At 38.5% G+C, this 23,994-nt stretch overlaps 2 protein-coding genes across 2 annotated transcripts; both read left to right on the top strand.

The window, feature by feature from the left end:
- Nucleotides 1–4,526: 4,526 nt before the first annotated feature.
- LOC134540117 (allergen Tha p 1-like) lies at nucleotides 4,527–9,439 on the top strand. The gene is made up of 2 exons (XM_063382625.1): nucleotides 4,527–4,783; nucleotides 9,022–9,439. Exons 1-2 carry the CDS (start codon nucleotides 4,576–4,578, stop codon nucleotides 9,225–9,227), a joined length of 414 nt encoding a protein of 137 aa, XP_063238695.1. The 5' UTR covers nucleotides 4,527–4,575; the 3' UTR covers nucleotides 9,228–9,439.
- A 10,247-nt stretch (nucleotides 9,440–19,686) lies between these two features.
- On the top strand, nucleotides 19,687–23,056 carry LOC134540119 (ejaculatory bulb-specific protein 3-like). Its single transcript, XM_063382631.1, has 2 exons — nucleotides 19,687–20,001; nucleotides 22,399–23,056. Exons 1-2 carry the CDS (start codon nucleotides 19,812–19,814, stop codon nucleotides 22,599–22,601), a joined length of 393 nt encoding a protein of 130 aa, XP_063238701.1. The 5' UTR covers nucleotides 19,687–19,811; the 3' UTR covers nucleotides 22,602–23,056.
- Nucleotides 23,057–23,994: the final 938 nt, after the last annotated feature.

The following is a 23,994-nucleotide window of genomic DNA, read 5'->3' as shown; positions in this document are numbered from 1 at the left end:
AAAATGATTGTTTCTGAAACCAATAAAATATTTTAATATAATTAATGAATTTCTTGTAGAATCATAAAATCTGGTGGTTGGATGTTATTGTGTAGTGTGAGTAGATTAAATACAAATTTAGTAATTTTAAGACTTTTTTTCTCTGGCTATTCTCTGAAATCCTAGAGTGCCCCCCTCCGAGGTGAACCTCTGGATCCGCCACTGGTAACCCTATAATTTAATGGTGGCTACTTACACTTCTTTGTACCAATTCCAACATTAATGTTGTATTTATATCCGTGTAAAACCCCGTTTTAGCGTTTTTAACTTTTCAAAAGTGCATGTTACAGACAAAACCATGCAACGAAACTTGTATACACATTTGCAATGGCTCTTAAATGATTTTGGTAATGAGACACTTTTAATAAGTGTTGAGCTTTTCGCAAATGGCGCCTTTAACACCTCGAGCTCTGCCTTCACATACGGCCACACAGGGCGCTGTGCTCGCTATGTTCGCGAAGTTCGCTACTCGAGTGAAATATAGCCAGCTGCATCTCAGGCGTCACTGGCCGCACCAAGCCCTGTTCGCTATGTTGGCTATGTTGGCGACGTTGCCAGGTGTTTGGTTCTCGGCTAGTTTTTGACGTGACAACGTCTAATAAATCGATGAACGCCGGCTTCACGCACGAAAAAGTGTCCCATTACGCGCGTTGTCCCGTTACGCTGTGTCCCGTTACGCTCATTGTACGCTTGCGCCGCATCTATCTCTCTTCCACTCGATTGGAACAACCATCGATTTGATATTTTCGAGGCACATTAAACTTGAAACACTCCCATTCGTTTCCTACTTTTCCTATCATCGTCCTATCCTTAACAGAATAACACAGATTGGAAGAAGTAAAATAGCAAACATGTATAAAAGTTATAGTTAAAATAATCTGTTCGTTTAAGTAATAAACATATTTGAATTAATGAGTGCAAATAAAAGTAAATTTATCAATTAAATTGTAGATTTCATTTCACTCCTTTGTATCCATACAAAAGTGATAATTCAATAAAAATGATTCAATTTTATTCATAAAAGTATGCAATCATTTCATCAATGTTTTGTTATGACGTTGTCACGTTAAACTATCGTCCGTAAACCGACTTTACCAATTTTTTTCCTTCTAAAACGTCACTGACTTCGCTCATGCGCAGATAAACAATTATTTTGGCGCGCAATTGTGCTGGACTTCTGTGTTTGCTTTAATTTAGTATCATGTCCATGGAAAATTTTTAATTGCAGTACGAAAATATCCATGTTTAGGGAATACATCGGTAGGAGGATATAGAAAGCAGGATATGCGGGATAATGCCTGGGACTTTGAATCCAGCGGGAATGCTATCAAACTGAGTTGTATTTGTTGTGAAATAATCCACGAATTTGGCTTCGTCCTCACGCAACTGCTTCATAAAATGATGAAATTCTTCAAATATATATATTTTTATTCACTTCATGAACACATTTCTTTTTTACGTTTACACACTGTGAGAGCCAGCAGAATGTCATCCTCGTCAACTCGTCGGAATTATCACTGGAATCCCACGGCATGCGTCTCTCCGACATCGCGAACTGGACTATCCTGTCTGGCCACCTGGCGCAGTGAACATCGCCAACATCGCCAACTTAGCGAACATAGCTAACTTAGCGAACATAGCGAACTTAGCTAACTTAGCGAACAAAGCGAACTTAGCTAACTTAGCGAACATAGCTAACTTAGCGAACATAACGAACTTAGCGAACATAGCGAACTTAGCTAACTTAGCGAACAAAGCGAACTTAGCGAACAAAGCTAACTTAGCGAACATAGCTAACTTAGCGAACATAGCGAACATACCGAACTTATCTAACTTACCAAACATAGCGAACATAGCGAAGCTCTCTGCGTAGCCTCGGCTTCAAAAATTAATGCGTCGCGATGAGACACGCTTTATGGGGGCGGGAGTTAATGGGCACGTGACCTTACCGCGAGGTTTAGATCTTCAGTCACACACTCGTCACGGACCAGTTCTCCGTCTGAGAAGTCCATCGTGACAGCGGGGCCACGCAGTCCTTCACCCAGAACGAGACTAAGAGGTAGCTGTCGTCGCGCCAAGTAGAACAGCTGTCATTTCGTTAGTATCGAAGATAAACTCGACATGATTTATAAATGAAATATGTAAAATGCTACTCAAATACACAAAATTATGCTTGAGTTTAAAACGAATCCTATTTAATACATCCGAAAATAAATGAATACATTCATTCTAATTAAAATATAATATATTTATTATATTAAATATAATAATTTATTATATATAAAAAAATAACGTTCTTTTTTATTTCCATGATGCATTTTTTTCCCAATTTTGTAAAGAGAGATCAAAAAATCACTATGCTAATCCCTCGCAAATAATATTTTGTTCAGAAATTGCTTCAGCGTTCTTAAGGGCGCCGTCTGCCCGGGCGCACATGCGGTGCGCAGAGCTTCAGGAAAAACAACGCGATTTCAAAACTACTCGAGATATCCGAGTGGGGTCTGCTTACACAAAGCATTTAAGAATTCGCTGAGGGCCGAAAAGTACTTTTGATTTCGTATTAAGTTTTTAAGCTGTGCTATTATAAAAAGTGAAAATGGCTGAATGGCGTGTTTTCGGAGTAATATTTAGGCGTAGAATAACCGGTACAGATTGTTGAAAGCACTTAAGGGACTTGCATTGCACTTTTATCTTAATTTCTCCCCCATATAACGTAACGGTCACCGCTCAAATTTCATAGTTGTCCTATGGACGACGATAAGACTACGCGCCAGTTCAGAACCTTGCGCTTAGAGGCGATACCGCGCTATTAGCACCAGCTAGCGTCGCACTGATCATTGCGTCTCACTAACACAAATACACCCCTGGCTAGGCGGGCCCCTTAAAAGGGATGTTTCGCCTTCACCTTGGAGTTATCAAATTTAAGCCACAGGTCGCCTTACAATCTCAATTTTACAGTTTATATCTCGACAGGGAAAAGTGTAGGATAATTTTGTGGACACTTGTAATACACCAGTTGTGAAATAGTTATTTCCTCTCAACGAACACAGACTGGGGCCTGCTAGTAAATATCAAACTTAACAACTTATAAAGCTCGGGAAGTTTTAATTTATGTAGTAAATATTTTTGAAAAATAAATACTGAAAAATTTAAACTAGACTGTAACTCAAAATTGAAAACTTCAAGAGAGCAGAAATGTAACTATAATTCCATTATTATTTTTTTCACGCAATTTAGTTAATTATTATTCTAATTTTTTTCAGGAAATTTAAGTCTATCAAAAGTAAGCTTGTATGCGAGTGTTACGCTACGTGCTACGTGTGGTATTTGAACTGTATTAACCAAATAATAAAAAAAATTACACAAAATTAAATATTTACCACAAATACCTTTAATTATTTTAAATTACAATTTTTTTTTAAAAAAAAAAAGCAAATAATAATCTTTTAGAGACACGAAGTATTACATATATTCAACATACATAAGATTAAAAATTACGACTGTCAGGGAAAGTCTCTATACAGTATACAATTTATATTTTCCCATTATTATCTCATGTTACATTTTTTTATTACAGTGTGAAGGTGTAAAATGAAATGTTTCACGATAGTTTTATTTTAAAAATAATTTTAAATGCTCGCAAAATATTTAGAGGCAACTACAAAGAGGGGCGTAAAAAGCACACAAAACTTCCATAATCACAGTTCAAACGCAAGTATAGTGTAAAAACATGTTGCGAAATTAAACCCTCGCTTCTCTTACCGTTCTGCAACCACCCCAGCCGAAAGTTGACGTTGGAAAATTCCCAGTGATTTGCAGAAGGAGGCATCGGCGTGCCAGGCAAGCCAACACACAAACGACGAACAACACACGTATGTGTTCTGAGAAATGAATTACAGAACACACGTGACGCAAAAAAAAAAAAATATTGGCGAAAGAGTCGAACATAACAAAACCTCGTATGCTCATGGAAACATTATTTTCTTTCCTTTTTATTTTTTTCCTGTTACCTTCGCCGGACGTGACGTCAAGGTATGAGTCGCCGATACTCGTACCCCTTCTCTGGTGCGTAATCAAGATCTCGCTGGATGGGGGCATGGTTCGACAGTTCAAATGGGAGAAAGAAAATAAGGGGGAGGGGGGTGGTCAGGGCACTAATGAGTGGTGACGTCAGCGGAATCTCACCGCGAGTAGTCGGAACGAAAACGCAAATGCTCGAAAAACAACGATTAAAAAAAAAAGAAACAGAGAGAAAAGAAAAAAAAAGAGGTTCCTGGCAATCGTGATGGGAATGAACAGGTCTTGGAAGTGTTGAGGTACAGATAGGTGGAGGGAGCGGTTCAAGGTTCGGGTTATTTTGTTTTTTTAATGTTGCTTTTCCTCCTCGTGGGTTTAACAACCTGTTTCTTTTTTTGCCCCTCCCCCCTCTCGCCATCCCGCCCGCGGAGCAACTGCGCGGCGGAGGCTTATAAAAGTCTCGGCGCGGCCGTCCGAGGGCATCACAACTCTCACCCCGCCGACCGACTCAAAGACGAGATGAGGACCTTCGTTGCTCTGCTCGCCGCGTGCTGCCTGGTGGCGCTGTCCGGCGCCGGCCGGGTGGTGCGGGAGGGGGAGAAGTACTCCACCCAGTACGACAACGTGGACCTGAAAGAGATCCTCGAAAACGACCGGCTGTTCACCAGCTACCAGAAGTGCATCATGGACGACGGTCCTTGCACCAACGACGGCCAGCTGCTCAGAGGTAAGAGGATGATGAGGGTTTCCGTCCTTCAGAAAGCCCTTGGGAACTTCCCACTTCGCCGACGAGGTCGCCAGCAACACTTCCGAGGCAGAGCCTTTGCAGTGTTGCAAATGCAAACTGGCCTTGCGGTTTTTTTTTTTTTTTTTTTTTTTTTTATTTTTTTTTTTAAACTGGCGACATCTTCGGCAAATGAGTATTCCAAGGACTTCCCTTTCCAAAAGTACAATTTTTAATTTTACTCTGCAGCCTGGGCTTTTTTTTTTTAAGTCTTGGCCTCACATGCTGAGTTCAATTTATGGGGTTTTCTGCCAATGAGTTTATAGAAGCACTATTTGCATGCGTTACCAAGTTGGTGGAATACCCTAGATGATGAAAAATTCTAATAAGTAGCAACAGGAAATACTCATGAATTCATTTCTGTGCCTGTTACACGACAAACATGTTTACATTTTTCCTGCTTCTGCCAATTGGCTCACAGATTATCAGGGTTATTCGACCAAAGAAGTATCCAATCACATGCTGCCCTGTTCGTACGTCTCACAGGTCAGCAGCCAATGAACATTTTTTACTTTCACCCAAGAGTACAAGGAAAAATATTCTATTGATGAATGTTTGCCTGAACAATAGCTTATAAATGACGAAACATATTTTATATGCAACAAAATAAAATGCATCGCTTAAATTGTGAGAACATTCGAGTATATTCTGCTTGATAAAAATATCACGGCGTGAAAGCGCAACAAACACACCACAGCGGTCGGAGCCATGCCGCAAGCCTCGTGATTTGCCTTTCGATGGTAAAATTTGTAACGATGTATCGTTAACGACTATGACTTTTCTGTCTGCCACCCCCACCCCGTCCTTACAATTCTTTACATAATCATGAGCACGGGAACCGCCACATTGTGTATTCAAACATACTCTAAACTTCGTGCAAGCAACCAAGTATTTGCGACTGCATTGAACTTGCCTCCCATGATATGTCAAAGAGAGACAGATTCATGTCCCATAGTCGAACTCTGTTCGACGAAACTAGGCTTACGTGTTTAAGAGTTTTCCTCGATTCTGCTAAAGGTAAAGAACCATTGCACGTACGTGCATATAATTACTTAAAAATTGATAGAACGACTAAGTAGGTTTCGAACCGTTTAGTAAAACAGTTTTCTGTAATCAGATAATCATCTGGCTGAATAAAACAAAGCCATCTAGGTCCAGAGGCCTGACCACTGGTAAATAAAAAAAAATGCGCATATTTGTCCCAAAGAAAAATAAAATCACTGCATCATGTTCCGAAAGTAATAACTTTAAATAATCGCGGTAGCGCTTTTCCTTCACTCCACGTTCTAGCGGTTTCCTTAGATAGATTTTTGGTATATTTTTTTAATATTTTCGAATATCGATATACAACAATAAAATAAATACTATATTTGTTATTGGGTATAGTATTTAAAACATGTTTATATTTTTTAAGTCAATAAAATTAAAAGCATTAAGTTAAATCATTTCGTACAGAAAAAAAAAGAGACAATAAATATTTAAGGTTAGATTTGGTTTAGGCTGACGGGAAAGTATTAGTCTACGTAATACTTATTTAACCGCTATGGCATACACTCGGGGATTGTTTATTCTGCTGCGCTGAGGGTCACTGCAATCAGGAGTGGGCTCAGTCGATAGGTTAACATCAGTTTCGCACAAAGCTACGTGCAGAAAGGTTCTTTGGTGGCCTTGACAAGACCATTCGTTCCATGTCCGAGTGTGGAAGAGCAGGAAAGGCAGGTTTTCATCCGGCAAGTATCCAAGCGAATGCAAGAGGTGATCAGCTTCTTATGATTACCTACTCCGTAAATCAACGCTGTCCAGCAATAAATATCTTCATAATTTTATTTAGAAATGCAACTAATTCGAATGCAACACGCTCTGAAAGAAGTATGTCTTGTAGGTTTTATATTGCAACCAAATCATAAGATGTCATTCAGGCGTTAATGCTGTAAATTTATTACCAAAATGTTGGCCAACTATAAAATAATAACAATATTTTTTTCTACAACGTTCGTTAGCAAAAAAAACTCTTAGTGCTTCAAACTAAATCAAAGCGTAAAATATGTCAAATTAAATGTATAACTTAGCCATTTATTTATAAAATATCAAACTGTTGCGACACATCTTGCCACTACTTTTTTACCACATTATGTTTTAATTTGTTAGAGTATTTTTTATGACTAATGATGGATGCCTACCGATTATTGTATTACGCGCATGAGACTAGCATTGGCTTTTTTTTTAAAGGAACTATCTAATTCAATTGATGTAAACGTGCACATTGACATTTTTGTCTAAGTTATTCAACGTAAAAGCGTTAATTGATATATTCCAATGACAGCATGATATTCCAAGCACATATGCATACACCAATAAAACTCAGACATACACATGGTTATTTAATTAGTATATCCTTGACAATGTAATGGCTAAACTCCATATGAGACACATTTTTGACGGTTCTCTTGACAAACAAGACATTGCATGTTGGGCGTTGAAGCCCTACTGAGCAGCTTGGATGTTCGATCTAAGTCCATATGCAGTCTACGGCACACAGAGAAAAAGATTTGTTTCATTCAAACAAATAACTATTTTGTATGGCGAAACGAATATTTATTTTTTGTAACAAAATATTAAGTCAGCCTAACCAAATTTTACGTGTTAAAAATTTTATTTTGTACACCAAACAAAAAAAAGTACAATTTTGTAGACAAAACCAAATTTTTTGGTCAAAATATTAATTTAACTGTACATAGTTGTTTCGCCATATAAATCAAATACATTGTTCAGGCTAACAAACATTTTCTCGGTGTAGGTACGTTCTATTGTTTTTTTTAATGAAACAAAAATTCATGTCAAATTGCAGACAGTTGTAAATTTGTACATTTAGATGAAAACAGCTGGATCACTACAAACTATTTGTTCACTGTTATATGTACTGGGTTCGGATTCTTATCGGGGACTTTATGCCTTATGTTGTCCCAGTACATCAAAAACTTAAAATTAATTGTAAACGCTTCCCTGAATTGCTTTCCAGTATTAACAGCGCACATTAATAAGTATGTTACAACAAAATAAAGTCTGATTGTCGAATATTCGATTTTCATTCCCACGGTTTAAAAAAATATATATTAAGCTTGAATGAAACATGAATTAAATTTAAAAAAAAATTGTGCAAATATGTCGTTAAAAGTTACCATAAATGTTTCTTGTAGGATCACAAACTATTTCTTGGAAAATGGTTTCCAAAAGGGAAGCGCAGAAATAAATGTTTCTGCGCACCATGGGCACTGGTTCCTCAAGCCATGTTCCGTCATAAGCACGGGATGTGCACTCATTAGAGAGATGCTTGAACAACGTTTTGTTTGTGTGCACGGCCGTAAGAGCGCTAGTGTGCTCACTGCTCAATGTTTATTTACGATTCGTTGCCAAGGCTCATTTGTAATGGCGGCAATTTTTCTTTCGTATTTTTTTTTAGGACTTTAGGTTATTTGCGTGCTACTTGCTTATTGCTTCGTAGGTGGAAACTGGAAAATATCTGGCGTTTATTTATTCAATTATTTAGTGGTAATATTTTCATTGAGGTAAGATTGTTAAATTGAGTATGAAATTACGTATTAAGTAAAATACAATGCCGCCACGTGTACGAAAATGCCGTGTGCCTGGTTGCGATGATAAATTTTCTGTTAAGTCACCGCTTCCCAGTTTACGAAGAAACGGTATACAATGAATGGATACAGAGAATAAACGTCGAGAAGCTGAAAACTCTCCACCCTCTTAATGCTGTAGATGTGATAGTAAACTTCAATAGTAATGTTATCTTTGTGGTGTTCATACCCTTGTTGACAACAGCAATTGTTTGCTTAATTTTGTGTGTTTTTTGTCTTTTTTTTGGGTATTTTTATTTATTTTATTTATTAGTTTTTCTTCAACAGAAAAAGTTCTTAGCAATGGCGTATGTCCAAAAAATTACATCAAGTTCAATAGTAATGCTAGCTTGTGACATAGGTGGTTTTAGCATAAATAGCTACTTAGGTCATTCTTCCACCAATGTGTGTACGGTTAGTACTGTGCACGGCCACAACAGCGCTGCAAATAGCGTTCTAGCTGTTATTCAGAGTGTGGCCTTTCTGTCCCTCCCTCTGTTTTCTATGGTCACAAGCGCCCCCGACTCATGGCCGTGTGCTTGTTTTTCGCAGACGCCATCCCCGACGCGCTGATCAACTGCTGCGCCAAGTGCAACGACAAGCAGAAGGACGGCGCCAGGACCGTGATCAAGCACCTGCGCGAGAAGAAGCACGACGTGTGGGTCAAGGTCACGGGCAAGTACGACCCCGATGGCAAGTACGAGAAGCAGTACGAGAAGGACATGAAGGAGCCGGAATGTTTGACCAGCACCCGATAAGAGCCCTTCCCCCCTTTTCGGGACCGGCGCGACGTTCCTGAGACGTCGCCGCGACACCGCGACAGCAGCGTGACTGTTCCGTCAGCCGGTTCTGCTGGTGGATTCAGCTGCAAAACAAATAATATGAATCATTATAATATATATATAATTTTTTTGTGAAAATAATTCCAATGGCCTACTACAAATAAAATAAAAAGTTTCTAAAACACAAAATATAACACTGTTTTTATTCCCCCCCCCCCCCTTCATCAAACCTTAAAAGTTGACTGTACTTAACCTTGCTCATGATGTGCAACACAGTCCTACTTTATATATGAATGTGGATTTTTGGATGTTTGTTCCTCAGTCACGTCGTTACAACTGGACCAATTTCGATGATATTTGTAACTGAGGTAGCTTGTTAACTAGATTAACACAAAGGTATACGGAGGTAATTACGGAGTTATACCACTTAAGGGGTGAAAATGAAGAAATTTTGGTTTTATAATGAAAATCCTTCAAAGGTAAAGATATAAAACACAAAAAAGAGATCATGGATTTCCTCTACATCCGCCAAGAAAAACATGTTATTTGCATCCGTCATAAAAAAACTTGTACTTTTTTTTCCATCCATTATTCTAGTTTTCGTATTTATGTTTGCTGCTCGCACAACTAAGCTTCAAAATGCTGGATGATCTTACTAAACAACGCGTTCTATAACTATATGCATTTTTCTTGACGCTTGAAAGACATCTGAAACTATCTCAGAAGCTAAAAGATGTATTAAATACTCAAGATCACACACTTAAGGAATTCCGAAATCGGAAGCTATTTGTTACTAGAATTCTAAGCTGAAACTAGAGATTTACCTGTTCAAATCATGGGGACATTTCCTGTCGATACCATGAAAATACTCTAGTTGTTTTGCTCTATGAACTATAACACAGGCCAACAATAGATTTGGTGCCGGGGCATTTGGGGCTAATTTCATATGAATTCGGTGCCCTTAATTCAAATATGGCATTAGTTTTTGCCTAAGAGATCAAATTTCTAAGATATAACGTTTTAGTAAAATGTACATTTTACGTTATTTTGGGTTAAATCCATTAATCATATCTAAAAATTAAACATGAAATTCTTATAATTAAATTACACAAATATTATTTTACCATACAAATATCATATTATACTAATATAATTATATTATACAAATATTATTAGTATATACCAATATTATTATACATACAAAGATAGTAGTGCGAAGACATAGATGGAACCAACTAGTCACTCAACACTTTGGAAGCGTCTTTTTCGTGAAATTCTTGAATATATCTTGGAATAGTCCCTTTTTAAACTCCAGCAATAATCTGCCATAATGTGCGCAACCCATCTTCTTTGATAACGATCCTCCATTAATTTTAATATCTGATGAAATCTTTCACCTTGCTCCTCACTGCTGTCTCCTAAATTTACAGGAAAACGGTCCAGGTGGCTGTGTAAATAAATAGTGCACCTTAATATTCATGTTGCACCCAAGGGATTTGAAATTTTTAAGCATATCGTTTAGCAGTTCAACATGTTTTCCGCTTTTCGTTGCCCAGAAAATTTGCGACAACTGCAACAAATGAAGTCAAGTGTTTTTCGCTCAGCCTCATTCGTGGAATTTGCGAAGGCTTGGTCCTTAATGAATTTTCTTATTTCTGGGCCGTTAAATATTCCTTCTTGAATTTTTTTTCTTACTCAAGTGAGACATTTGCCCCCCTATAAATGCAAAACATGATCCGTCCTTATTAAGAGTCTTTACAACTTCATAGCCCAGCTTAAACTAAGTGTTCGTTAATAAGGTTTTTTTTCTCTCCAACGACCATGTCTTCTCTCTTAGGCCACTCTTGTCTAACCCAGTGGCGTGTTTTGTCTCTGCTATCCCAGAGGCACAAGAAACAGGGATATTTCGTGTGGTCACTTTGCTGTCCGAGGAGAAAGTTTACCATTTTTTGTCCACACAAATCATCCATTTTCGTTCACGATACCTTATCTTCTCCAAGACCAAAGCTATAAAGCTAGGCCTATGAGTTTCTTTCATTGTCGTTGTTTGAGTGAGAAATTGAAATTGAACCATATTTGTTCCCATTGTGTAGAAGAACACATTTCAAGCTTCGCTTTGGGCTATCAATAAATAGGCGCCAATCATCTGGAAAATGTTCAGGAAGACTCATTTTTTCCAGGAGTCCTCGAACATCGTGACAAAATACAAGATTTTCTTCTTGAGCGAAGAATGGTAAGCAGGCACTTTTCTCTTGTACGGTAAAAAGTAATTTTGGTTCCTTGTTCAAATTTTTTTTTCTTCCTTCAACCTGGAAGTCAGTAATTCAGATGCTTCTTTTGACCGGTTAAGATCTCTGACGAGGTAATTTAACTCATCGTGTTTGAATCGTTGAGTAATTGTTGACATCCCCTCGTAATCACTGTCGCCTTCATTAGTATCAGAAGGGTGGTTATAAGGACAACACTCGTACTCAGAAAGCTCTGGAAGCTGTTGAAATGCTGGGACCGGTACTTCCCCTGAGTGAGGCACCGGGCGTCTTGCCTTGCAGAGACTAAATCAGGTTAAGTCCACTTGTTACGGTTGTTTCGCTTGATTCCATTAATATTTAATAGACATAAATAACAGTCATCGATGTGGTTTTTGTGTGCTCTCCAAACCATCGATACACCGAATTTCACAATTTTTCTTTTTCTTTTCCCGCTAGTCCACTGGCGTAAATGTTCTGTACAAGTTTTACAAACCTGTTGCGGTGCCCAGGATTTACCATTATCACCGAGCTTAACACCTGGGGTATCCCTGTGATGAAGTGGCTTGAGTCAAGCAGGCAGTTTTACTTATTTTTACACACTTATATCAAAGAGTAGAGCTGATAGATAAAAACTAATTTCATATTTAGATTCAGCAACCCAAATATAATTTACAATTTTTTTTTGCCTGTATAATCATTCCCAAATAGTTTTAAAATTTTTTATGTCATAAAAATTTGTTATGGTTTAATATTAAAATTATTGTCTTCATAAAGGCAGGGATTACACAATAAGACATTTACAAAGACCATACCATAGCGTCCATTGGCAGTGTTATTATAGTTGTGGTTATTCCCAAAAATGAATTCAATACTAAACGCCAAACACTTTATTGAGAAAACTATTTGTAGCAGCCAAGTCACTGTTTCTTCAGGCTTTCCACTTAATTATTTACTATACATCAGCGTAGCCAAATGAAACGATATAGAATTGTCATGGTCTAAAACATGCTGAAACCAAATCAAGATGATGTCTTTGTTTATATCTCTCGCCCCCTGTTGCTAGGAAAATAAAGACACATGAAAGGATTTTACCATAGTGTTAAATTGCCAACAAAAAAAATTACTTCCCATAAACTTTTTGTAAATGATAAACCTCGTTGGACAGTGTGTAGACCACTTTAAGTAGGAACTAAAAACAAATCTACATTTGGCAACGACGTATTACTGTTAAACTCGAATATAAAACTAAAGGTAAATGTGCAGGGGTTTCTTTGTAACGATCATATTCGAAGTATATACAAGCAAATGAATTTGGCCAATTAATTATTAAAGTGTTTTTCTTTTATCCATTTACCTACCTCAACTTTCCGTTGAGTACCGGTGTGAGGGTTTGTTATTTACAAAGTAACTCGCCACCCTAGGTTTTTTCCAGATTACTAAAGTGATTTTAAATCACCAATATTTTTTACCAAGTTTATTAAGATTCACACATAAATGATCTTGCAGATTATTATCATTTCACTGTGCCCCATTCTAGCGGCGGGAGTCTACCTGCGACACAAGACAATGGCTACGTAACGGCGGGGGGGGGGGGGGGAGGGGGGGGGGGTAGCCAGGATTTTCCGCAGGAGGGAAACGTGGCGGACGTCGCGAATGTCGCATCCACACAGACATGCGTGGTTTAGTGGAAGCGACAAACAGCAGTCAGTTCGTGCCTGATGACGGGAACAGACGCCAGTTCCCGAAACGGTCGGAACTGCTCTGTCGCAGGAAACCTACTGAGTTCGCGGGTGTTTTCCATGAAACCTGCTTATCTTCATCGTTGCGTTCGTATATCTGCTGCGTTGTCCAGGGTTTTTGACGTGACGTCTAATAAATTGATGAAAGCCGGCTACACGCACGAAAAAGTGTCCCGTTACGCACATTGTCCCGTTACGCTGTGTCCCGTTACGTTCATTGTCCGCTTGCGCCGCATCTATCTCTCTTCCACTCGATTGGAAAAACCATCGATTTGACTTTTTCGAGGCACATTAAACTTGAAAGACTCCCATTCGTTTCCTACTTTTCCTATCATCGTCCTATCCTTAACAGAATAAAACAGATTGGAAGAAGTTAAATAGCAAACATGTATAAAAGTTATAGTTAAAATAATATGTTCGTTAAATTTTAGTAAGCATATTTGAATTAATGAGTGCAAATAAAAGTAAATTTATCAATTAAATTGTAGATTTCATTTCACTCCTTCTTTGTAGCCATACAAAATAGTGATCTTTCAATAAAAAATGATTCAATTTTATTCATAAAAGTATGCAATCATTTCATCAATGTTTTGTTATGACGTCACGTTAAACTATCGTCCGTAAACCGACTTTACAGACAACCAATTTTCTGCAATTAATGTTGTTGTTAAAACTGTCTCGTCATTGTTAGCCGGATGTGTTCGTCTGTGCTGTTATTGTTGTTTTATTTTTCATGTCTAAGTTCCTTCCACTGAATTCTTGTGCTGTCTGATATTTAAGTTTGGATGTATTCGTGTGTGCTGTATTCAACTCGTGTTGTCCACATGGCCGGTGCAGGGTCAATTGGCTTCCTAGGTGAAAAACCTTAATTGCACCCCCAATTCCCCCCCCCCCCCGGGCCGGACACCCCAAAAAAAATTTGCCTCAAAATAGATCATGTAATCCTAAATTTTGTCAACAATCAAATGTAAGCAGGCTTGTATTTTTTTTTAACTTTTTTAGTTATTACAAATCATAAACAGGTCACCGTGGACTTTAAATAATTACTTATATCAATATAAACATTCCAAACTGTTACAAAAATCCATTTTCATCTAGTTTCAATAATCTTTAAACATATTACATCAGCTGTTATGAGTCGTGCTGCGCCGCCCCCAGCTACTTGGCGCCCTGGGCGGTTGCCTAGTTCGCCTATATGGACGCGCCGGCCCTGGTTGTCATAATACATGTTTAGTTCATGTGTTTCGACATCAGCTTATTTTAGGCTTGTTTTCTGTTTACATGTTTTTTTTTTAATTTCTTTTTTTTTTTTTTGCATTTTTGAATCTTTCCCATTAAAAAAAAGCGCAAATTTACAATGCGTATGTTCAATTAGTTGTATTAAATGAAGATTCCTCATTGCATGAACCATTTAAAAGAACGTAGAACCATTATAAAACCTGGGAGGCAGACTACCCGCAACACACCTGTGCTGCGCGTGACACGCCACACAGCTTTCAGGCGCCACGTGTGAGAGACTGGCACCCGTCAGACACCCAACACAACTCCCGGCACATGCTTGGTAACTGACAACTCGTTCCCCCCCAACATCCATGATTCGTGTTGAACGTATGTTGAGCATAAAAAAAAATTAGTTGTCTGTAAAGTCGGTTTACGGACGATAGTTTAACGTGACAACGTCATAACAAAACATTAATGAAATGATTGCATACTTTAAGAATAAAATTTAATCATTTTTATTGAATTATCACTATTTTGTATGGATAAAAAGGAGTGAAATGTAATCTACGATTTAATTTATAAATTTACTTTAATTTGCACTCATTAATTCAAATATGTTTATTACTTTAACGAACAGATTATTTTAACTATAACTTTTATACATGTTTGCTATTTAACTTCTTCCAATATGTGTTATTCAGTTAAGAATAGGACGATGATAGGAAAAGTAGGAAACGAATGGGAGTGTTTCAAGTTTAATGTGCCTCGAAAAAGTCAAATCGATGGTTGTTCCAATCGAGTGGAAAAGAAATAGATGCGGCGCAAGTGTACAATGAGCGTAACGGGACACAGCGCAACGGGACAATGTGCGTTACGGGACACTTTTTCGTGCGTGCAGCAGGCGTTCATCGATTTATTAGACGTTGTCACGTCAAAAACAATCAACAATGGCATCCACCATGTTGTCGACCTTCTTGGCCGCCATATTCAATATCTGTAATTATTAACCTAAAAATTCGGATAAAATTACAAAAAATTCATCAAAAAAATTACGTACTGCGTAAAATTACGTAATTTCGCGAACATCGCAGAATTTAAACCACGCATGGTTATTAAAAAATATAACATAATAGTACAACTATCATTTAATATTTTATTTTAAAATTTATACTCATCAAAATTAATAATGACAACTCAAAAAAAATGCATTACAATTTTGAGAATCCTTCGTTAATATTGAAACATAGATATAGCGCAGCGTTCGTCGTACTGTAAAGACACGTGACATTGTTAGCCTCATATATTCAATGTCATTTTTAATAAAATAGACAATGTGATTAAATTTTTACTGTTAAAACTTAAATGTTGAATCATCTCTACAATGTTAATATTTGTTTGTAGGAAAATAAATTTACTTACGTATACTCAGATTTATAGCTCTATATATATTTTTTGTGGGGGAACTTGCTTACTGTGTTTACAAGCAAAAGGCCCCACTTCTATGGAGACTAAAATATATAACACGTTGGGCTGTGTTGAACTGTGAAAATTCGATATTATTTATGTGGCTCTCCAATGGTATGTGATGATGTTCTGTAGGCCACAGTTAGGTATTAATTGATTAAAAGTACAAATATACATAGACATACACTAGGGCAAATGAAATTAGAAATGACATAACAAAACACTCATAAATAAAATATATAATTATTTATTGAGACGAAAAATGGGTTCGAAATTTACTCTTATTAATAATATTCATTTAATTACTTACTATATTCAAATTCCTAACTGGTACTTGGCATCACAGATCACACATGGATTCCAATCATCAGGAGTTATGATGCGCACATTTAATTCTTAAACAAAAGTCTTTATTTGGGTTCGTCGAAAATACACAGTTTTATTATATGTTTTTAGGGATCTTAATTAATTTTCCTCGGCTAGTAAGGTTCGAAATATGGTCGGTAGAGCTCAGAAACTCTCTATCTGTAGGACCTCTGAGTTGATGTAATAGTGTGTAAAATTATTAAATTTGTATCAAAATATCATTTATATCTATATATATAAAAATGAAACCCGTTTTCCTTGGTCACGGCATCGCGCGTGAACGGCTGGACCGATTTCACTAATTTTTTTTTTGTTGTGTTTGTTATTGTCACGAGAAGGTTCTTATGAAAGAAAAAATTTAACGGAAAATTAGAAAATTTAAGAATACTGAACCACCATATATAAAATTATTTCCAAACTAACCCAACACTTTGTACAATATAAATATTTTTAAAGTAACCTTATGACATTCAGCTTTAAGCGTTTACAGTTTCCAGTGCGGCTTGCATTTGCAATGTCAATAAATAAATCGCAAGGGCAGTCGCTAAGTGTATGTGGCATCAACCTAGAAAATCCATGTTTTTCACATGGCCAATTATATGTCACCTGTTCCCGTGTCGGAAAACCATCAACATTATTTATTTACGCGCCAGAACATAAAACTAAAAATATAGTTTATCAAAAAGCATTAGAGTAGAGAGAAGCAGTGAGGGGTACAGAGACTATTAGTTGATTTATAGAGCGCGCGTGGTATTGAGCTCATTGTTTACTTAAAAATGCCAAGTTGTTCAATAGCAATTTGTAAAAACATTAGTGGAATTATTGAATCCTATGGAATAAACACTATTTTGACAATATATTTTGTTTTTTATTTAATTAAATTAGTAAGGTCCTTTTCAGTTATAGTGATACCAGGGAATTATGGATTCATTTTTATATGGAAGATATTATAGATTCCAGTTCAAATTGAATAGGTACTCATACCTAAGATAGGTCAGCTATACAAAATAAAGTAGTGCATCATTGCTACGCTAAGGCGGTACGAAGTTCGCCGGGTCAGCTAGTCGTAGATAATTTTCAATTAGTTCAAAATATCAATGTTTACAATAGTTTCAGACGACGATGTGACGGAAAACGGGAGTTACGTGGCGATGTGCATAAGTGGAGGAAACAAAATTTTGGCACTTTTAATTACTCACGTTTTACACTCCTAGGTCATTTATCTTTTTAGATAAATCCTAAATTATGTTCTAGACTCCCTAGATTACATAATTAATCATCCTCAGTTCGGGATGCCTACCGCTCATTTGCTAAATTGTAGGATTTATTACCGACGACGTCACAAGCTTCAGCTTTCTTAGCTGGCCATTATAGAACTCTCCTAGCTTCTTAAATTAAGCCAGTTAACTTAACTTTCAAATGGTGGCCTGTGATTGGCCTAAAACCAAAATCAGTTACATATTTTTCTTAATAAATGTGAAATCTGCACGCAACAATAGCGCGGATTACAAAATTTCACGTAAAATTTAAATCAGGAAATATTAAAATAATAATTTATATTACAAAATAACGGCGTTAACTTTACCGTTTACCGTCTTAAAGTTCAATTACTCCCTAGAGGGGTCTCAACAATACACAAATTCAAATTGTCCGAATAAGTCCATAGAGTCACTTTCTCATAGATATACATAAAACTAATTTACCGTTTCTGAAAATAAATAACATATTAGACATAGAGCAAACATTAAATAAATAATAATAAATAATAATAATAATTAATCTGTCAAAACAAATAACATGTTGCAGTACTATATATGTGTGTGTATATGTATGTATATATATATATATATATATATATATATATATATATATATGAAGTCAATGTGCGCTAAAACAGAGCTGAGAATGTGTCCTAGTGTAGATGTGCATAAACCGGGGAAATGTACTTACATTAATACACCTCAAGGTACGATATTTTTTTTAAATACTGTCCTGCACTATCACTATGCGCTATTTACATATTCAATTAACGGGTATAGACGTCCCAATGTTTTATAATATGGCTAAAACTTTATAATACGTTTTTTTACTTCATTTAGGCGCTATTTACGACCAGGCCACCATTGTTAGAAGGAAAAAAAAAACAGAATTTCTATAGTTAATCAAAAGTCGTTATAATTGGGATTCCGGCCTATGATTGGCTGGAGGTCCATGCAGAACGACTTAAAATCCTGCTTACGCACAACAACAAAGCCAACAAAGTCAATGTGATGAAAATGTGCATAGTCACTACTTAAATTATAAAGAAAACACTCGTGAAACATAATATTTAAAATTACAATAAATAACTAGTTATTTGACGGAGTTAACTGGTCCTTAGATGTGTGAGCGAACAGAAGGTGTACTGGACCAATCGAGGCATAGAGTATGTACTCCGTAAATTAGTTTTATGCGCAAAGTCATTAGCGCTGAGTAATAATATGAATAATTTATTTTTTACACTTATTTAAATAATAAACATATTAAATCATCTCAGTGATAACTCGTTTTGTCAAAACTGGATTAATTTAATTTAATTGGAGTAGCTGGTACTATTTGGTTCCAGGGTTCTGTCTACTTTTCGTCTCCGGCGGTCCGTCCTGAGCAACGTGTACCCATCTAACTATGGAGCTAAGTCCATAAGTTTGGCCCTAAAAAAAAGAACATAATTTTAAAGCAGAGGTAGATCCAAAAGGAGGTAGGAGACACAGGTGCAACTGTTCCCCTCCCACACCAGAAGGGGTACATAAAGGTTACAATGGATAAAAATACATATGAAGTAAAATTTTGGTCTTTTTTCATATTAAATAATATTTTTCACAACTTATTCTGGACATAATATCTAGACTAAGTTATAGTATCTAGTTATTAATTCTCGTTCCCCCGATTTCATTGGGGGGTGGGGGGAGACAGACAGACACGGTGCCCCTCGCAGAAGTCGTTCCTGTATTCGCTCTCTGCAACTTGAAGCAAAGTCACTGTCGAGACAACGCGTGTCAAAAACCATAAAAACGAAGAAAGTGCAATTGTGTCGGTGTCACCTCTCTGCTCTGAAGATGTGCTCGACCACGCGATGTTCGCGATGTTCGCCAAAACCGTCACGCTGCGCAAAGGTGATGGAAAAGGTTGGCGAAACACCGCGTAAACCCTCAGTCGTCCGGCCGAAGAATCCTCCAGCGACGATCACGTAACTAGTGGATCCCGGGGATCTCCGCAGAGGTGACCCTCCTCCGATCGTCCGCTGACGTCAGCAGCCGCTGAGGTTGTTCTCTGCCTGCAATTTTCGCGGGGAGACGCCCTCCGGGGAAGGAAGGAAAAATCCCCCAAGGTCCCTCGGCAGACCGCAGAGAGATCTATCGTCGGAAGACGCCTGAAGCGACGCCTCCGAGCGGGTCAGCGCAGTTATAAAGAAGACGGTGTCTCCGTCTCCGCCGACAGTGTTGAGTCCGACGCCCGAATCCTCCTCCTCCTCCCCGTCAGACATGAGGACCTTCGTGCTCGCGTGCCTGCTGGCCTGCCTGCTGGCGGCGGCCGAGTCGCAGGACAAGTACCCGTCGCAGTTCGACAACTTGAACCTGGACGAGATCCTCGGCAACAACCGCACCTTGGACAGCTACATCAAGTGCCTGCTGGGCAAGGGCGGCTGCACCCCCCCGGGCAAGGCGCTCAAAGGTGAGTCGCACCTCCTCCCCGTCACACTCTTGGATTGCAACACAGCCCGGACTGGCTCCGCCCACCCGGACACACACACACACACACGCGCGGTGCGCAGAGCTTCAGTAAAAAAAAAAAAAAAAAAAAAAAAAACGCGATTTGATAACTGCTAAAGACACCCGAGTTGGGGGTCTGCTTACGAAAAGCATCTAAGAGCTCCCTGAGGGCCGAAAAAGTACTTTTGATTTCGGATTAAGTTTTTTAAACTGTAGTTTTAGAAAGAGTTAAAACGGCTAAAACGCGTTTTTTCGGAGCAATTTTTTTTACGCCTAAAACAACCGGTACAGATTCTTGAAAGCACTTAAGGGACTTGCATTACATACTTATCTTCATTTCTCCGTCATATAATGTTACGGTCACCGCTCAGTGCACGACGAGAAGACTGCGCGCCAGTCCAGAGGAGACACCGCGCTAGAAGCACCAGCGAGCGTCGCGCTTATCATCCCGCCTCACTAACATACATACACTCCTGACGAGGCGGGCCCCATATTACTTCTATAGCACCATAAATTAGTGAAATTCAGACGTTTTATTACAGTGCCTGTTATTACTGGAAATTGTTCAGGGAGCGGCTTACAAATAAACTTTAACAATTGGTAGTAATAGGACAACAATAAGCACAAATTCTCAGTGTTATTGCGAACACCATTTTGTAGCGATACAGTTGTTTTCATGCAAACGTGCAAATTAACAAATATCTGTAATTATACGTGAGTATTTCTGTTCCATTAAGAGGAAAAAAAGTAGTAATCATTACAGTGTAACAGCCCGAAGGAAGAACCAGCCATTGTTTAAGACTCTGTCGCGCACTTCATGTCGGTAGTTTCACCTCTAGAAAAGCGAGAGACCAGTTGCGGCCCGCCTGAAAATGTTCCGAAACAGAAATGTTATTCGTTATACGATCGTGTAAGTCGTCGTTGTTTGTGTATGTGTAGATAGCTTGACAGTAGTGTCTACACGCCACAGTGAATAAATTCAGGGTAACGCCTTTATTTACCGCAATATTTTTGTGGCGTATTATAACACATAATTATTTACTGGCAACCTCCCTGACACCTCTCTGGTTGCAGACAACTCTCCTGACGCCTCTCTTGTTGCAGACAACCTCCCTGACGCCTCTATTGTTGCAGACAACTTCCCTGATGGCTCTCTTGTGGCGGACAACCTCCCTGACGCCTCCATTGTTGCAGACAACTTCCCTGACGCCTCTCTTGTTGCAGACAACCTCCCTGACGCTTCCATTGTTGCAGACAACCTCCCTGACGCCTCCATTGTTGCAGACAACCTCCCTCACGCCTCTATTGTTGCAGGCAACCTCCTTGACGCCTCTCTTGTTGCTGACAACCTCCCTGACGCCTCTATTGTTGCAGACAACTTCCCTGACGGCTCTCTTGTTGCGGACAACCTCCTTGACGCCTCCATTGTTGCAGACAACCTCCCTGACGCCTCCATTGTTGCAGACAACTTCCCTGACGCCTCTCTTGTTGCAGACAACCTCCCTGACGCCTCCATTGTTGCAGACAACCTCCATGACGCCTCCATTGTTGCAGACAACCTCCCTGACGGCTCCCTTGTTGCAGACAACCTCCCTGACGCCTCCATTGTTGCAGACAACCTCCCTCACGCCTCTATTGTTGCAGACAACCTCCCTGACGCCTCTCTTGTTGCAGACAACCTCCTTGACGCCTCTCTTGTTGCAGACAACCTCCTTGACGCCTCTCTTGTTCAGACAACCTCCTTGACGCCTCTCTTGTTGCGGACAACCTCCTTGACACCTCTCTTGTTGCAGACAACCTCCTTGACACCTCTCTTGTTGCAGACAACTTCCTTGACGCCTCTCTTTATGCAGACAACCTCCTTGACGCCTCTCTTGTTGCAGACAACCTCCTTGACGCCTCTCTTGTTGCAGACAACCTCCCTCACACCTCTATTTTGCAGACAACCTCCTTGACGCTTCTCTTGTTGCAGACAACCTCCTTGACGCCTCTATTGTTGCAGACAACCTCCCTCACACCTCTATTTTGCAGACAACCTCCTTGACGCCTCTCTTGTTGCAGACAACCTCCTTGACGCCTCTCTTGTTGCAGACAACCTCCCTCACACCTCTATTTTGCAGACAACCTCCTTGACGCTTCTCTTGTTGCAGACAACCTCCTTGACACCTCTCTTGTTGCAGACAACTTCCTTGACGCCTCTCTTTATGCAGACAACCTCCTTGACGCCTCTCTTGTTGCAGACAACCTCCTTGACGCCTCTCTTGTTGCAGACAACCTCCCTCACACCTCTATTTTGCAGACAACCTCCTTGACGCTTCTCTTGTTGCAGACAACCTCCCTGATGCCTCTATTGTTGCAGACAACCTCCCTGACGCCCTGGCCACGGGGTGTGCCGACTGCAGCGACAGCCACCGCAGCATGGTCAAGAAGGTCTTGGCCTTAATGAAGGTCAAGAAGCCCGCCGAGATGAAGCAAGTGATGGACGTGTACGACCCCAACGGAGAGTACAGGGCCAAGTACGGCGAATACCTGGAACGTTTTCCGGACGAGCGTTCCTCTTAATTCTTTGTAAATTTATTCCCACGAACGCTGTAATCGATTTGTAAATTACTTAATGCGAACCGAAGATATTTTAAATACAAAAAAATCAAGCAATGCTTTTGTTTGTTTTATTTTTATGTTTTTTTATTCCAACTTCTTTTTTTTCCATAATTGTTTCACGTGTCTGAAAGAGTACATTACTAAATAACAAACACTCAATATTTATTTTATTTTTCTGTGTTAATTAAAGGTTTAATAACTCTTGGCAAACACTGCTAAAGTCATGTCAGAACTAATGTTTTACTTTTTTTTTTCATTTTGGTCAGTTATATTATGTTTCGTTCTCCATTGCCGCCAGCTTCCGTGTGCATCCATTTGGTGTGATTTATTTAATACACAGTAAACCGAATGTGTTTTTATTCATTCACGGATATGGTTTTGAATCGAGAGACAGTTAATAAAAAAATTCGTCTTCATAGGAGGAGACACCATGTTTCATCCTATCATCCCAGCATTGCCCTGGAAGTTTCCGGAGATCAATAGAGATTAAAAAAATAATAATAATTTCCAGACCGAGAATACGAAATTCTAACTCAGATCATCTGGAATGCGAGCAATACTCGAACGGTGTGCACAATTATGAAAGCGTAAATAGATGGTAAATTAATGGTAAACCAATCATACCTATATACGTGAAACCATCACGTTTGTAACCGCGAATAGTTATGTATTTAGTCTTAAAAAGTGAATTACAATAGCTCGTCCGTTCATTTTTTTTCCCCTTTTCAATGCTGATAACTTAAGATAAAACTGAAATTTTGAAAAAACAAATATATATATATATATATCTCTTTTGTAATTATATTAGTTAAACATTCGTGTAAAATAAGCACATAACTCATCAAACTCAACTTTATTTTTCACTCTTATTTATTTTCACATTTCCAGAGTTAGGCCTACTATTCGTAATTAATTAACTTCTGTGGATTAGACTATAATTGTAAAAAAAACTTTCTAAATGTGTTCAAACGTAAGTTGAAAAATAATTTTGGAAGCAGCTAATCAATTAAACAAACTTTAGGTAATGCCTTCTGATATAATACGATTCGGCACGTATAAACCTATCTGACATTTGGAGGTTATAATTTCACACGTCCGTCCGTCAAAAGTATGAAGTTACAACGCTTTTGACGGACGGATGAATTATTTCTGGCCATCTTATTGGTTGCCGGTCACGTGACTGACGACGGATGACGGACAATTCAATTTCAATTTCAAAGTCTCTATATTTTGTCTTTTCAAATTATTTACGAATACAGTTGCATTGACATACCAGCACTCAGTGCTCTTTTGCCAGAAAATTACATATTTTTCATTTCAGTTACATATACACTCAGATTATTTACAGTTACAA

The sequence above is a fragment of the Bacillus rossius genome, chromosome 16 (assembly GCF_032445375.1).
Source record: "Bacillus rossius redtenbacheri isolate Brsri chromosome 16, Brsri_v3, whole genome shotgun sequence".
Taxonomy (NCBI): Eukaryota; Metazoa; Arthropoda; class Insecta; order Phasmatodea; family Bacillidae; genus Bacillus; species Bacillus rossius.
This window is presented reverse-complemented; position numbering and strand designations above follow the sequence as displayed.